This window comes from Budorcas taxicolor, chromosome 7 (assembly GCF_023091745.1).
Source record: "Budorcas taxicolor isolate Tak-1 chromosome 7, Takin1.1, whole genome shotgun sequence".
Lineage (NCBI taxonomy): Eukaryota > Metazoa > Chordata > Mammalia > Artiodactyla > Bovidae > Budorcas > Budorcas taxicolor.
The window spans coordinates 80,295,665-80,309,383 of NC_068916.1; the positions used below are offsets into that span (position 1 = coordinate 80,295,665).

The 13,719-nt window shown below is 38.4% G+C and overlaps 1 protein-coding gene across 1 annotated transcript in view; it reads left to right on the forward strand.

The window, feature by feature from the left end:
- MSH3 (mutS homolog 3) overlaps nucleotides 1–13,719 on the forward strand; it is a 189,731-nt gene that overhangs the window by 166,849 nt on the left and 9,163 nt on the right. The window contains exons 21-22 of the mRNA XM_052643629.1: nucleotides 5,923–6,109; nucleotides 9,838–9,967. Of these exons, the coding sequence (XP_052499589.1) occupies nucleotides 5,923–6,109; nucleotides 9,838–9,967 (317 nt within the window). The remainder of the gene's footprint in view (nucleotides 1–5,922; nucleotides 6,110–9,837; nucleotides 9,968–13,719) is intronic.

Consider the following 13,719-nt stretch of genomic DNA (forward strand, 5'->3'; position numbering starts at 1 on the left):
GATTCTTTACCACTGAGCCACTGGGAAGCCCTCTATACTTACATTTTTTTAAGTAAAATGTTCTTTAAAAAAGAACCTCTGCAAGTGACTCAGAAACATATCCAGGTTTAGGAGCTATTATTCAGTCTCAATGCTGGACATTTTACATAAGGGAAAACAGACTGATTTGCTCGAGCTCATACAGTTATAACAATGCCTCCTTTGATTGTGTCGGATTCCCGTCTTATTAACTAATACTTATTAATTAATATGGTTAGTTCTTACCCTCATGACTGATTAATCTTATCCTTCCTTTGATGGCTTTAATTGTTTATGTTTTTTTTCACAGAAACTAGTTTAAGAGATGGTTAACTATTTTCCCTTGAATTTCTTGGGACCATCCCCCTGAGTAGACTAGTAGATGTTTTGCCCACTCAGCACACTGAGCTTCTTTTGATAGGAAAACACCTGTGTCCTTCTTACGTGGCCTGCATGTGCTTTGTAGGTGGTTCTAGTGGTTGTGATTTCATGTGAGCCCGTAAAAGCCTGGCATTCCTGGATTGCTGCCTTGATTCTCAGCGTGTCTCCATCGACCCAGAAAGATTGCTGTAGTGGTTTTTTGCTTGGTTATATTTGCAGTTCACTGTCATAATTGTTATAAATTGACTTTAAATACCATAGTGTGATCTGATTGCAGCTGTTAGTAGAAACAGGTAAACTAGAGAAATAAACCTTTTTCTTTTCTATTATCATAATCTCATCGCTGCTAATAAGGTATTTTTGATATTGGTAGAAGAAAGCTGGTTATTTTTCTTGGTAATTACGACCATTTTGCCTTGTCTTAAAGTAATGATAACAGTAGAATATACAGTGTTTTAAATGTATCAGTAGAGTACAAAGCATTTTAATGTATTGTGGCTTTTTAAATTAACATGTGTTTTTCTGATGACACTTTAAAGGTTGTTCATTGCAAATTTAAAACTATAGAAAAGCTCAAAAAGGAAAAAAATTTAGATCACCTATAATTCCACGACCTGAAAACCATTGTTCTTTAGGTATATGACCTTCCAGGCTTTTAAAAAGTGCACATGTATAGTGGTAAATTATTTGTGATTTCATTCCATTGCTGGGTTAGTTTATGTTTACTTAAATGTGATACAAATCTACTACTTCACATTTCTTTATACCTTTTAAATGCCATGGTGTATATACAGTTTTCAATATTTGGTAATCATTTTCAGCCTTTTCTCTTCTTAGACTTTAACTTTTTTTCCCTTAGACCATCATCCTTCTTAAAAATTAGAGTATTTTGCTATTCAGGAGATTATTTTCCTTTTGTAAAGTTTATATAATATGCAAGAAAAAAACCCAAGCAAAGATACCAATACTATACAGAATTGTGCAAAGTTTTTAGCAAAGTGAAGTGAGTAGAACATCTTCAGTTTCAAAAAGAAGGCAAAATGAGCTAATATAAAAGCCCTTCTGTACAAAACAGAGTGCACATAGAGTGTGATTTCACTTATCTGAGAAACTAGAAGAGGTAAATTGTAGAGACAAGAGCTGAGGGAAGGGGAGATTGGGAAGTTAGTTTTTAAAGAGTTATTTTGAGATCATGAAAAAGTTCTGCTGATGAATAGTAGTGATGACTGTATAGCACTGTGAATGTGCTTAATACCACTGGATTATACACCCAAAAAAGGTAAAATGGTAAATTTCAGTTGTGTGTGTGTGTGCGCGCGCATGTGCATGTTGTTGTTATTTAGTTGCTAAGTCGTGTCCAACTCTTTTGTGACCCCACGGACCGTAGCCCATCAGGTGCCTCTGTCCACAGGATTTCTTGGGCAAGGAGTGAGTTGTTGTTTCCCTCTCCAGAGACTCTTCCCAACCCAGGGATTGAACCTGAGTCTGCTGCATTGGCAGGTGAATTCTTTACCACTGAGCTACCTGGAAAGCCATATATATATATACATATATATATATATATGTATATGTAAAATAATATATACTTATATGTTATTTTAAAAGCACTTAAAGCATGTCAAAAAATCCTGATGCATACAAATAATCTTTGCCTCTATTTAGTTTTGATATTTAAGCTCCAGTTACTTTCTTTCAATATAAAAAATCTTTTTTTCCCCCTGTTAATTGTAGTATTTCTCTCATGCTAGCATTTTCCTTTCATAAGGCCCAGAGATTGTGTTTTGGATGGACAGAGGCCCACCTATTTGCTGTAATTTAGAAACGTCTAGAATGTTATTTCAAAATATCAAGACTTCATAAAAACAAACCCTCGTTCAACTTTTCATGAAAGTATTCTTGACTTTAGAAACTGATTCAAAAAAGTAGTAATTTCTTTTCTCCATTAATGCTTTATTAAGCTTTGCTGACCTATATAAGGGTTATAGACGAGGAGTGGGTAGGGGATTAGGAAGATTAGTGAGCCTCCACTCCTAAAAATATCAGAGTGATTTTTTTTCCTTAATCACATATCTGTAACCTGTCTACTCAGAGCAAACTCTGAGATGAAACCTAAAGAGTGCATTTTTCATTTTCACTGCATATGAATACAAATACAGGCAGAATGATAACAATGACATATGTTCTGAAATTGCTTAAATCTCTAATATATTTTAACAGTTGAAAAAATTCAGAATCATTGTCCCATAGGATGTCTTGTAAATGCTTGTTGGAGTGATAGAAAATTAGAGACTTTTTGTTAAGGATGCTAAACCCTGCCTTGTTTTAAAAACTTATTTTAGGCAGTTTACTGGGATATATACAAGAGAGCAGGATAATAAGAAAGTATAATGGTATTCAAAGATCAAGGAGAAATTAGCATAGAAACATTAGATAAAGTCACAGTTGCTGTTTGCTATTATTTTAAGATGTTATTCAATTGTTTCCTAGTAACCAAGACTAAAAGGAAAATGTGTTTAGTGATAAAATTCTTTGTCCATCAGAATCTTACAAAGTTATTATATTGCTGAAGTTTATGGGAAAAATTAATTTCTTAAGAAGAGGAATCTCTTAAATTTCTTAGGAGAAGTTAACAGAAAATATTTTTATCAATAAACAGTTGCCACAGTGACAAACACATTCCCTAATGACCCCAGTGACTGTTTAATTGCCAGCATTTCTTCATTGTCTGCTGAGTAGCGTTGCTACTTTATCATCAGATGCTGTGGAAAAATGGAGTTGTGAAAGATGTGTTGGCTGCTAATAATGCAGTGGCCTTCAGAATGTTCTACAGGGTGTTAATTCTCCCACAGAGCCCCCTCTAGGTGGGAAAGTGAGCCTCATAGTGCTGGGTTCTTGGCCACATCAGTGTTCCTTTTATCTCATCTGCAGAGTGAGTTTCTTTATAAGATTATATGTGAACAAAGGATTTAACAGGTAAAAAGATATTTGAAAACCACTGGTGTTATAGTAGAGTCGAGACCATTGTTTAATAAAAATACATCCAAGATCCATCCAAACCTGGCCCAGCCTCCTAAAGGACAGAAACCCTGTAATACTGTGAGACATGCTGGTACTGTGGGATTTTATTTCACACGTTTTGATGCCATGTAGGCTTCCCAGGTGGCACTATTGGTAAAGAATCCACCTGCCAATGCAGGATGCGAGAGACGCACGTTCGATCCCTGGGTCAGGAAGATCCTTTTGAATAGGAAGTGGCAAGCTGCTCCAGTATTTTTGCCTGGAAAGTTCCATGGACAGAGAGGCCTGGAAGGCTACCGTTCATGGGGTTGCGAAGAGTCGGACATGACTGAGCACACACACACAGATTAATATATAAAGCCACCCACATATCTGTCTAGAGATTATATTTCATCTAGGCTGCTTGGTATGTTTATGGTTTCTGTTTTTACATTCAACTCTTAAATTTGTATAGATTTATTGTGGAATATGATTTGCATATCTGTGTTGATATTTTTTTTCCTGAAGCAACCAATTAGCTACCATCTTTTTTTTTTTTGATTGATTGATTGATCATGCACTCTTCCCTCCTGATTTGAAATCTCACCTTATAATATCTTTCCCAAGAGCATTCTATAGTTCCTGCAGTTCCATTGAAACTGTTCTGTTATTGTAGTATTTCTAAGAAGTGCTTTATATGTAAACCGTTGCATTAAAATATTATCCCATGCTTGCTTGTTATTCTAATTCTTGAATCAAAGACCACCCCCTCCCAGTCATTTGCCCTTATCAGATCTATTTCATTGTCAGCCAAAGATACATTTGTTTCATCAGTTCACAGTCAGGAATAAAATAAAGTATCATTAAGTGAGGATCAAACATTAATATTCTGAAGAATTCACTGTGGTTGCAGAGATAGGAAAGTTTAATATTCTTGCTTTATGGTAGGGAGTGTATTGGTAAAGTGAACTTTGAAATTGAGGTAAATAACGGAATTTGAACTTAGATAAAGTAACCAGAATGCTCCTAAGTTAGCAACATTTCAGAAATTATGTTTTGTGGTTACTGATTTGAAAATGGATAAAATCAGCAGCATTTTGAGTAAACCCATATCACCTCCATCAGTTCAGTTCAGTTCGGTCGCTCAGTCGTGTCCTACTCTTTGAGACCCCATGAATCGCAGCACACCAGGCCTCCCTGTCCATCACCATCTCCCGGAGTTCACTCAGACTCACGTCCATCGAGTCCGTGATGCCATCCAGCCATCTCATCCTCTGTCGTCCCCTTCTCCTCCTGCCCTCAATCCCTCCCAGCATCAGAGTCTTTTCCAATGAGTCACCTCTTTGCATGAGGTGGCCAAAGTACTGGAGCTTCAGCTTTAGCATCATTCCTTCCATCAGAGATGTAATTAATTGTAGTTTCTAAATGCCACTAGAGCAGTTCTCCTAAGGCTCCACCAGTCTCGCATGGGGGGAAATTACACTCTGTCTCCTGCCCACTGCAGGGCTCCAGTCACAGATTGATGAAGCCTCGGTTTCACCATGAGTTCTTCCAGAAATAAGAGATATATTATCCTGCTGTGGGTCACATGTGAACTGTTGTAGAAAAGCTAAATTGATGAAGGTATTTTGCTGAGAAAATAAATATTAATAGTTACAGCATTTACAAAGCTGGTTAGTGGGTCAGAGTCGATTCTAGGTTTTGCTGCTGACTGAGTTGCCTGGAGTGCATATACCTAATTTCACCCCCGCACCCCAGTTTCTTTTATACATTTTCCAAAATGTGTTCTGTAGACCATTATTGTCAGACCATTACTGTAGACCTTGAAACTCCAGGGTAAGTTTCAAGGGTCCGTGGTTAAATGAGTTTGAAATGCTATGTACTAGATATGCTGTAAGAAATGCGTAATGTATAGTAGAATGTTAAAGGCTCTAAGAAGTCTTACAGGAATGAACTCTTAAATCTTTTGAACCTGTTTCTTGACATCTCTTATGCACTTCTATTCCATGAAGTCCACTTTAGAAACGTGTATTAGGTGTTTGAGGCTATTAAACTTATATACTTTTAGTTTGAATAAAAGATAGTTTTATCTTATTCAATGTGGTCCTTTAATTTGTAATATCAGTATGGAATCTTAAGGAAACACTGGAAAAAGCCTTTGATTGTACAGTATACTATTACTCATGGGTTTTAAACACAGCAACACGACAAGTATTGTTTTGCACTGTAAATACCAAAACTTCGGTTTGAAATGACTTGTCAGAAAATGGCCTAGTCAGAGGTTCCCCTGCTTTTCAAGAGCTCTGTCCAATACATTGGATTCTCTCCAGAATGTTTCTATAAACTGCCATTTGATGTTAGACACGGTTTACATACAACATTTTTTTGGCTTGTTTAATGTAATTTCAGCTGTTATTGGCTCAAAGTACATAGACTCATGGAACTCTTTTATAATGATTGTTCAGAAAATAATGTCTGGGATCCTAATAATGAAGGAAAATCAAGATATTGTCATTTTGTTTATAGGATGGGGGCTGCAGATAACATATATAAAGGACAGAGTACATTTATGGAAGAACTGACTGACACAGCAGAAATAATAAGAAAAGCAACACCACAGTCGTTGGTTATCTTGGATGAATTGGGAAGGGGGACGAGCACCCATGATGGAATTGCCATTGCTTATGCTACACTTGAACATTTCATTAGAGATGTAAGTATCATGCATACCTTTTTTGTACCCTGACCTCAGTTTCTAAATAATCAACACTATCTTTGTTATAGTTGATCCTATTCCTGCAATTGATCATTCAGATGCTATACATGGAACCCAGGTAGATTGGCCCTAAATAATGTTTGAGTTCTTTGATGTGTGTTCCTTTCTTTAGCTGAAGTGAAATAAACCTGGTCAGTAGGAGAAAGGCCTCCTTGGCAATATTTCCACCTAGAAACTGTATCTTACTATCCTTGGCAAACTAAATTAAGATCAAAGACCGTTTACCTTCAACACAATCCTTGAGAAAAGAACCAGATAAAAGACAGTGCCATTTTTGCCTTGTGAAATCCTTTTTTTCAGCGATATCCTAAAAGATCTCCATATAAGGCCTTTGAACTAATCTTCTTGAGTCTCTGTTTTAGTAACTCCACTCCTTCAGTGTGTGTGTCATTTTTGTTTTCAGAATTTGTTCCTAAGCATCTCAATGTACAATTTTACTTGTGGCAAACTTTCCATCCCTGTCACTTTCATCAAATTCTCCCCATTACATAGTTAATGATGATATATTTTAAGATAAATATTTTCTTAAAAAAAAGAAATTCTGTATTTGCAAAAAGGTATAGCTCAGGAACTTTTCTTTAATCATTATAGAAACTATATATCATGGATTCAATAAAGTCCTATATCTGCCTCCCAAATGGATTTTTTTTAAACATTCACTTAAGAATACTACTTAGCTGTAAAAAAGAATGAAATTTTGCCATTTTAAGCATCGTAGATGGGTGTTATGCTAAGTGAAATAGGTCAGAGAAGGACAGATACCGTAGGATATCACTTTATGTAGAGTCAAAAAACACAGCACACTAGTGAATATAACAAAAGAGAAGCAGACTCGCAGATACAGAGAACAAGCTGTTGGTTACCAGTGGGAGAGGGAAGGGGGAGAGCCATTATACGGGTGGGAGGAAAAAGGGATGTTATGGGGTTATATGAAATCATGTGTGTGAAACTTTTGAAAATTGTAACACACTATAGAATTTAAAGAATTTTTCATTTAATAAAAAATTGTTTAAGATACTCCTTTTTTTTGAGCCTTCAGGAGCAAATTATGACAGGGCTGAATTTGTCAACTTTGAATTTAATTGTATCTACTCTGTAGAAGTCTATCAGTTACTATGACCACATAATGCATTACCCCTAAACTTAGTGGCTGAAAACAACAATAATCATTCATGATCTCTCGGAGTGTCTGGAGGTGAGGAAGTTGGGAGCAGCTTGGCTGGGTGGCTTTGGCTCAGGGCCTCTGCTGCAGTTGCAGTCGAGTTGTCAGCCAGGGCTGGAGGGTCCTCTCACAGTCTGGCTCCGTCACATGGCTGGCGAGTTGGTGAGGCGATTGGCCAGGGCCCTCGCTTCCTTACCCGGTGGGCCTCTCGTGGGCTGCTCGAGCATCCTTACAGAGGGCCGTCTGGCTTCCCCCAGAGGGAGGCATTCCAGGAGGCCAGGGTAGAAGCAACAGAGCATTTGACTTTGCCATCACGTTGTTGAGTACACAGGGCCAGCGCTCTTCAGTGTGGGAAGAGGGCCCTCCAGAGCTTGAACAACGAGAAGTGGAGATCGCTGGGGCCACGTTGGAGTCTGTCGGCCAGAAGCAGTTTGTCAAAATTCCAGGGAGTTATTTAAGCACTTTCAGGAACAAATTATGACAGAATTGAATTTGTCATTTCTGTTTTCATTGCTTCAGTAACAGTTTTTGGATATTATAAATGTTGGTGAAGAAAGTGTTAGTTTTAGGTAAATTTTATCTTAGAGGAAAGTCACTGAAGAAAGTCACAAAATTCCTAACCTTTTATGGATGAAAATCTTTATTTTTCATGATGTCTGTTGATCGCTAGAATAGGGAAGAGAGGAGGAATCGGGGAGGCTCTGTGTTGCTGCATTAAGCTGAGTGTGGCCTTGATGAGGCCAAACCCTTAGATCTTCCAGCTAGAAATGCCTGTCAGCTAAGGGAAGGGGCTCCACGGAGCCAGCTGGTCCTAAGATGCTTTAGGGCAGATTTTAAGAGCAACTTGTCAAAGAAACCCTGCCTTAATAAGTTTATTTGTACTTGTTTTTAGACAGAAGACATATGTTCTGACTTTTAATAAGGTGATGGCAGACGAATCAAAACTGGAGTTCTTTAATTCGATTACCCTTTTCTGCTAATTTTTAGACCAAGATTTGATGTTAACTTCCCCTAAGACAAGGATTTCTAGAACACATAGAATGTGTGCTTTGAAACAATGCTAATTAAGTAACTCACAAGTCTGTACTGATAGTAATAACACAAAAGTAAATTTTTAAATGGTGGGGGTAGGATGGGAAGAAGGGAAACTCTACATTACAAAATGCCAGCTACTAAACAGAGAGTGCTGTTTTTTAAATTGACATTTATCAACTATGACAATAATGACCGATTCTGGCAGTAATGATCAATAGATGGTAAGATTGTTGGAGAAAATGATAGTCACACAGTTTCAAAGTGTAACCCCACAAGTTATTTATTAATTAAGAAGAAGAAAGGTGTCAGTACCGTGAAGAATGGGCATGCACTTAAACCAATAAGCAGATTTAGCACCCTCCAATAATAGATCAGATTGACACCATATGCCTCTTGATGTGATATATTAGAAAGATTATGTCACCTACATGTATATGTAATATTTCTGGCATTAAATTTTGATCTGAATTTAATCAGGAGAAAACAATCAGGTGACTCTAAACTGAGAGAGATTATGCAAAACAACTATCTTGGATACTTCAAAAATTTTAAAGACATAAAAGTCAAAAAAAGAGAAGTCTGGAGAATTCTTCTAGATTAATGGGGACTAAATAGACATGACCAGGTGTACTACATGAATCTTGATTTTTTTTTTTTTAATATAAAGAGGTTTCTAGGGACTTCCCTGGTGATCCAGTGGCTGAGACTTCCAATACAGGGGGCCTGGGTTCAATCCATGGTTCGGGAACTATATTCTACATGCTGCAGCTAAGACCCAGCACAGCCAAATAAATAAATATATTTTTTTTAAAAAAGAAATTTCTAAAGAACATTATTGGGACAGTAAGAGAAATTCACAGACTACATAATTAGTAACCAGTGATAGTGAAAGTGTTAGTCGCTTTAGTTGTGTCTGATTGTTTGCGACCCCATGGACTGTAGCCCACCAGGCTCCTCTGTCCATGGAATTCTTCAGGCAAGAATACTGGAGTGGGTTGCTATACCCTTCTCCAGGGGATCTTTCCAACACAGGGATTGAACCTGGGTCTCCTACATTACCGGCAGATTCTTCACCCTTTGAGCCACCAGGGAAGCCCAAATAGTGATATATCAAATGTTGAATTTCTTGAGCATAATAACTTTATTTTGGTTATGGAGGAGAATATTTTTGTTCTCAGAAGATAGAATCTTAGGTATTTAAGGATGAAGTTTTATGATGTCTGCAGTTCTTAAATGGTTCAGGAAAAAAAACTATGTGTGTTCATGTGAGTGTGTGTAGAGGAGGGAGGAAGGAAGAAAGGGGAAATACAGCAAAATACTAACAAGTGGTTGTCTAAATAAAGAATATATGAATGTCCATTGTACTTTCATTGCAGCTTTTATGAAGGTTTAAAATTTTTCAAAATAAAGTTGGAGAAAATTTTAAATTTAAAAATAAAATAACTTTCATTATGTCTCACTGCTTTAGGTGGAATCCTTAACCCTGTTTGTTACCCATTATCCACCAGTTTGTGAACTGGAAAAAAGTTACTCACAGCAGGTGGGGAATTATCACATGGGATTTTTGGTCAACGAGGATGAAAGCAAACAGGGTGCAGGTATGAATTGTTCTTGCAGTAAGTACAACTATCATTCTGTTCGGTTTTGTGATGAATAACCCAAAGTTCATAGGAGTATGAACTTACTGCTTATTAATAATAAAAACTATGAATGTCCATTGTAATTGACATTTGTCCAACATCATTTTCTCTAAGCTTAGGGTCAAACAGAGTTTGCATTTCTCCTCGCCATCTCTTGAGTCCTTCTCTAGCCCTCTTTATCTCATTTTTCTTCAAGAAGAAGGTGGGGCGAGGGGGGAACATTTAGATTTTACTCCTAGGTCCATCTTAGGAAAGATGCCTTAACAGTCAAGTATATTAGTAATCTTTGAAAAATACTCAACATATTTCCCAAAATATGATTTAACATGAATTACTTACTAAGAGCAATATTCTATACTTGCTATTCAGTTGCTCAGTTGTGTCTGACTCTTTGTGACCCCATGAACTGCAGCACACAAGGCTTCCCTGTCCTTCACCATCTCCTGGAGTTTGTTCAAACTTGTGTCCATTGAGTCAATGATGCCATCCAACCATCTCACCCTCTTTTGCCCCCTTCTCTTCTTGTCCTCAATCTTTCTCAGCATCAGGGTCTTTTCCAGTGAGTGGGCTCTTTGCACCATGGGGCCAAAGTATTGGAGCTTCAGCTTCAGCATCAGTCCTTCCAATGAATATTCAGGGTTGGTTTCCTTTAGGATTGACTAGTTTGATCTCCTTGCAGTCCAAGGGACTCTCAAGAGTCTTCTGCAGCACCACAGTTCAAAAGCATCAATTCTCCGGCACTCAGTCTTCTTTATAGTCCAACTCTCACATCCATGCATAACTACTGGAAAAACCATAGCTATGACTGTACGGACCTTTGTTGGCAAAGTGATGTCTCTGATATTCTGTACTGGACATATGTTTTATCTTAATTTGACAAGGAAAGTGAATCGCAGGTAAATTGGGTCCCCCATGTCAGGCACCTGTGTAGAAGCTGAGTTGAACCTAGAATCCATGCCCTCTTCCTGCAGGTTCTTTTCATCTCTGTTAGAACTGCTATGTGAGAGTTACAGTATTTTTTCCTTAGCCTTCCACTTACTACTCATGTCACAGAAATGAAACATTTCATGAAAAAAGAACGTCATTAGCCAATAAAAAAATTCAAGCGCTGTTAGTAATGTAGTAGATTTTAGCATTTTTCCCCATGCTCGGTAGTAATTTTTTTAAGCCACCAGCCTGTGGGCCAGTGATGGTTTACACAGTTGGTGTGCTACAATGGAAAATCCATTATCCAAGATACTTCATAGTCCAGGTTTTATTTTGGAAAAGTAATAAGTAAGGATGGACCTGAAAAAGAAATCAGGCAACTGGCCCAAATAAAACAGCAGTGGACCTGAGATAAATATAGTTAGGCAATCCTTGCCTTTCACCACCATGCGATCTTGAAAAACACACCATAAATTCTCTCATGGAGACAGTTTCAAATCTATTCATCTGCATCCAAAGTGACAGGAGGAGCTCATAAGCTAAAACTGCATGGGATAAACAAAATAGATTTCACCAGCAGGGGAGGGTCAGTGGTAAGCGTTTGATGTGAACTGCTAACCCAGACCCTTATATCTTAAGTGTTTTGACTTTTTATTTTATTGATTTAAATTTTTATTCATGAACAGAATTTTAGAAAAACTAAATGATGCTAAAGACTTGTGCTAACAGCAGTGGTCCCCTCTTCCATTTTTTTCCTCCACGGCCCCTCTTCCCTCCAGTCCCAAGGCAACTGTTTTCAGCTCTTTCATCCATCCATTTCTTCCCTGGGTCTAAATACTGTGCTTATTTTCCTGTCTCTTGGTTCACCAACCTGACAATATTACTGACTGCTTGTGCTAAATGAAGGTCTTCAGTCCTCCCTTCCCCTTTCCTCCTAGTGTAATACTTTCACATTTTTCCTATTTTATTCACATTCATTGTTTTCACTGTTACTGCCGTTAGTTATTGCTTACTCATGAGGCACATATGAGGCACAAGTATGTTTTCTTTCTTTTCTACCTTTTTTCTCCAAGGTCATGATTAATTGTTTTTATTCTTTCATTTCATTGTTTTGAGTCTCTTGTTGAATCTATCCTCCAGTAACTGTAAAACGCCTCTCTAGAGAGTTTTCACGTGATTGCACCTATTGATTCCAGTTTTCCTTACTGGGGTCATTCCTCCTGGAGCCCTATGTCCTCCTGCTCATCTGTACTGGTTTCTCCCTAGACCTCAGCTGTTGTCCCAAGACCTGCCTTGGTGTCATTCTGGGATGTCTCTTAACCTGTCTTCTGTTCGTTTGCTTGCAAGTAACAGAATGCTTGGACTCACTCTGGCTCAGACAATGAGGATAAATACTATCTTGTATTACGGGAACCTCAGGAAGGGTGGGCTTCAGCTTCTCTTCTTTGCGGTTCTCCAGGCTTTGTCTTCCTGCTCTGCTAATTTCATCATCACACTAGTAGCAAGATGGCTGCAGCTCTTTTGGGCATCACATCCAGCACTGATAATGTCCGAAGGAAGAAAAAGGACCAGCATTTCCTGTGAGTCTTTCTTAGGAGCAGGAGAACTTTTCTTAGATGCCTACTAGGATCTCATCAGTGTCCTGTCTTATTTTCAGAATTGATTCACATGCTCATTCTTTTTTTTTTTTTAATTAATTTTTATTGGAATATGGTGGCTCAGTGATAAAGAATCCTCCTGCAATGTGGGAAATGCAGGAGATGCAGGTTCCATCCCTGGGTCTGGAAGATCTCCTACAGGAGGAAATGGCAACCTACTCCAGTATTCTTGCCTGGAGAAATCCCATGGACATGGGCAATCCTCTGTCCATGGACAGAGGAGCCTGGTGGGCTACAGTCCATGGGGTCACAAAAGAGTTGGACACAAGGACTTAGTGACTAAACAGCAACAACAGTAGTTGCTTTTACAGTGTTGTGTTAGTTTTTGTTGTACAGCAAAGTGAATCAGTGCACATGCTCATTCTTAAACCACTTTCTAGAAGTGAGAATGGCAAGGATAACTTTGAACAGTCTAGACTAATTGGAATCAACATTTGGAAGTAGACATAAGGACATTATCCCCTGGGTTAAATGGTCAGGGAGTTAGTTCAGTTCAGTTCAGTTCAGTCGCTCAGCTGTGTGCTATGCGAGCCCTTGGACTGCAGCACGCCAGGCCTCCCTGTCCATCATCAACTCCCAGAGTTTACTCAAACTCAAGTCTATCGATTAGGTGATGCCATCCAACCATCTCATCCTCTGTCGTCCCCTTCTCCTCCCGCCTTCAGTCTTTCCCAGCATCAAGATCTTTTCCATTGAGTCAGCTCTTCGTATCAGGTGGCCAAAGTATTGGAGTTTCAGCTTTACCATCAGTCCTTCCAGTGAATATTCAGGACTGATTTCCTTTAGGATGGACTGGTTGGATCTCTTTGCAGTCCAAGGGACTCTCAAGAGTCTTCTCAAATACCACGGTTCAAAAGCATTAATTCTTTGGTGCTCAGTTTTCCTTATAGTCCAACTCTCACATCCATACATGACCACTGGAAAAACCACAGCTTTGACTAAATGGTCCTTTGCTGTTAATGTCTCTGCTTTTTAATATGCTGTCTAGATTGGTCATAGCTTTTCTTCCAAGGAGCAAGTGTCTTTAAATTTTATGGCTGCAATCACCATCTGCAGTGATACTGGAGCCCCCCCCAAAATTAGGTCTGCCACTGTTTCCTCATCTATTTGCCATGAAGTGATGGG